This window comes from Monoraphidium neglectum, assembly GCF_000611645.1.
Source record: "Monoraphidium neglectum strain SAG 48.87 unplaced genomic scaffold scaffold01958, whole genome shotgun sequence".
In the NCBI taxonomy this organism is placed as follows: Eukaryota; Viridiplantae; Chlorophyta; class Chlorophyceae; order Sphaeropleales; family Selenastraceae; genus Monoraphidium; species Monoraphidium neglectum.
The window spans coordinates 8,382-11,491 of NW_014011670.1; the positions used below are offsets into that span (position 1 = coordinate 8,382).

The window sequence follows — 3,110 nt, forward strand, 5'->3', positions numbered from 1 at the left end:
CCCGCCTGCCATTACGCAGCTTCTTGGCGGGCGCGCGGCTCCGCCCCCCTCGCCCCCACCCCCTCATCTCCGCTGCTGAGCCTGCCCCGACTTGTGGGCTCGGCGGCCGTTCCGCGGCCTCACTTCGGCCCTCTCCAACACCCTCAGCCCAGCCCACGCCTACCCGCGCCGCCGCGCGCATAAACCCCTGCGTATGAGGGAGGCAGACCCCTTGCAAATCCGCTCGCTCGCGCCCGCCGCGCCGGCGCCCGCACCGCCGCGGCTGCCGACGCCTTTTGCATTCTGCGCCTAGCCCCGGGGTCCTCGCACCCGGCCGCCCCCCTACTTGGTATACTTTACAAGCGCCGAGCCCTGTTGGCCTCGCCCCGTCGCCGCGACACGCCGCCCGCTGCTGCGGCAGGGACGGCGGCGGTCGTGGCAGCGGCGCGCCCTGGACGCGTGGCCGCGCTTGGCGACCGCTGCCGCCGCACTTCTGCCGCTTCCACTTTCTGACCTTTTCTGGTGCCTGGGGCTGCCTCTTATACCCCACTGCGGGTGCACCCTCTCACTACTTTATGTGTCCCGGGGACAGGCGCACTTGCCCGAACCGCGGCCGCCGCCCGCCGCCCCGCGGGCGGCGGCGCGAGCACGGTGGACTTTGGTTGGTCTTGCTTAACGCACGCTCCGGGCATCCTATCAGGGCGCCTCGCGTCCTGCGAGCGCGGGGCGCCCCCCGGTCCTTGGTATCATTTTGCCGCCTGTCCGCCGCCCGGGCCCTCGGGGCCCGTCAGGACCGAACTGCACACTTCTTTTCCCCCGCCTGCTGCCACGCTGCGCCATTCCCATCCTCTCATCAGCGCGACTGCCTGCCGCCCGCGCCCGGACCACACCCCAGCCGCCCCCAACGCCCGCCAGGCCAGCCGGCTCGCACACCCGCCCGCCCGCCCGCTCGCAGCTTGGAGGGTTGGCGGAGGTTGGGCGACGGCCTTGCCTCCCGCGTGTGCTGGAGTGGCTGCGGGCGGCGCGCTGATCGCTTTGCACTGGCGCCAGGTCCGACTTGAACCGGGTGCCTGGGTCTGCGTTCCGCTGCACCAACCCTGAACTGCCACTTTCTGCGCGCCCAACCCCGGCCTGCCCTTCGGCCGCGCGCACCCCGAGCCTTTTCGCCACCTCGCGCAACACCGCCACTCATGCCACGGGATTGTTGACTTGATTTGGGCGGGCCGCGGCGCCGCGAGCCGTCCCCAAGCTCGCGCTGTGTACGACGCGGCGGCCCCGATGTCGCCGGTCGGCTGCGCTTGCCTGGACACGGCGGCGGCGCCACCTCTACACTGCCACTTTTACTTTTGTCGAGTCGGTGGGCTGGTCGGTCGTGGGGCGCACCGCGGTTTGAGTGTCCAGCCGCCACGTGCGGCCCGGCCGCTCAGCCGCTGCCCTATGGAACCGGGAGCTTGAGTGAGGACGGGCTGCTGCATTGGTTGCTCACAGGCACAGCTTATGCACACAGCCAATCCCTTAACTTTTACTTTTGACGAGAGACGTTGGCTTCAAATCAACCAGGTAAGATTGGCCGCTGCATCACATTTCTGAGCGGTGGGTGACGGTTTGTAACGGGCCACAGGCGGATGCGTTTGGTGCTTGTATGGTTAATGGAGGCGTACTGAGGTACAGCTCAAAAGTGCCTAGTCAAGACTTTGTGACCTGTAAAACATGTGCATCAGCTCAGCTGCCTGGGATCACCATGACTGTAGATCAGTCGAGCTGTACCACCGAAATTTGAAAATCGGAGTTGGCGTTGGAGTTACCACACGAGGACCTGCTGGCTGCGTGTCACGCCATCAACGGAGACAGCACCACAATTTGAGTGTTGGTGGCATGCGGCATGGTGCAAGCAAGATAAAGAACTTGACTGTTTCGAAAGTCGCGCGTGTGTGATCTGGTTGCTGCCTGCGACTTTTTCATTCAAAGCCATTTTCTGAGTCTTTCAAAAGAGGTTCGGCCCTCAGTGCTCTTATCAGAGGACCGCTGGGCCATGGGCACCGATCCCAAGCCAGCCGAGCGCAAGCAGCGAGGCATCAGCAGCTTCTTCAAGCCCACAGGGGATGCTGGGGCCGCATGTAATCCATCTAAGGACGCGGCCAAGGAGAACAAGCGCACAACTGCAGCGGGAGGTCGCAAGGAGACTGGCAATGCAGAGGTGTGCACGCTTTGCACGTCGACGGACCCCTCTGGCAACGCTTGGCTTGGCTCGCGACATGCCGCTGCCCTTCCTGCCCCGCTCCTGCCCTCACTTGCACTTATCTGATAAATCAGCGGTGCCGTGCGCAGGCCGCCGGCGACGGGCGCCGCCTGAAGCGCCTCAAGCGTGGCAATGAAAGCGCGCCCGCGGCGGCAGGGGCGCAGGTGCGGCGCGCCTACCGCAGCCGCTCGCGCCGCGGCGGGGGAGCTGCCACGCGGCGCGGGCGTGGCCTTGACAGCATATGCGTACGAGCGCGCATGCACACGCCTGTGTCGCGGAGCGTCGCAGCAGGCGTTTCCATGTTGGTTTTGATGGCACAGATAGTGCAACCTCTGCTGATGTCACCCATTCGCCGCGACTCATGTCTTGTGCCACCAGGATGAGGACCTTGAGGATGCAATGGATGAGGACGAGCCCGGACAGGGCCAGCAGCAGCAGCAGCAGCAGCAGCAGCAGCAGCAGCAGCAGCAGCAGCAGCAGCAGCAGCAGGAGCAACAACAGGAGCAGCAGGAGCAGCAGGAGCAGCAGCAAAAAGGAAAGCAGCAGCAGCAGCAGCAGCAGCAGCAGCAGCAGCAGCAGCAGCAGCAGCAGCAGCAGCAGCAGCAGCAGCAGCAAGAAGGAAAGCAGCAGCAGCAGCAGCAGCAGCAGCAGCCGCCCGACAAGGGCAGCGGGGACTGCCGGGGGCAGGAGAAGGGCGGCAAGGGCACCGAGGCGCCCTCAATACCATCGCCGAGCAAGGTGTGCTCCCCTGGGACACTCGGGGCGGGAGTCCTTGTCATGGTTTAACAGGCAGAGGCGCTCGTGGGGAACGATGGGCAGAGGCGTGCGCGGGTGAGGGGGTCGGGCCCGGCGGGTCCCGGCTTCTCTCCTGGGAGCAGGAGGGGATGTCGCC

The 3,110-nt window shown here is 66.0% G+C and overlaps 1 protein-coding gene across 1 annotated transcript; it reads left to right on the forward strand.

Annotated features, from left to right (window-relative positions):
- Positions 1-2,011: 2,011 nt before the first annotated feature.
- On the forward strand, positions 2,012-3,004 carry MNEG_9498 (hypothetical protein; the record flags this gene model as incomplete). Its single annotated transcript, XM_014042032.1, has 3 exons — positions 2,012-2,176; positions 2,308-2,382; positions 2,597-3,004. The coding sequence occupies 3 exons, from the start codon at positions 2,012-2,014 to the stop codon at positions 3,002-3,004; spliced, it is 648 nt and encodes a 215-aa protein (XP_013897486.1).
- Positions 3,005-3,110: the final 106 nt, after the last annotated feature.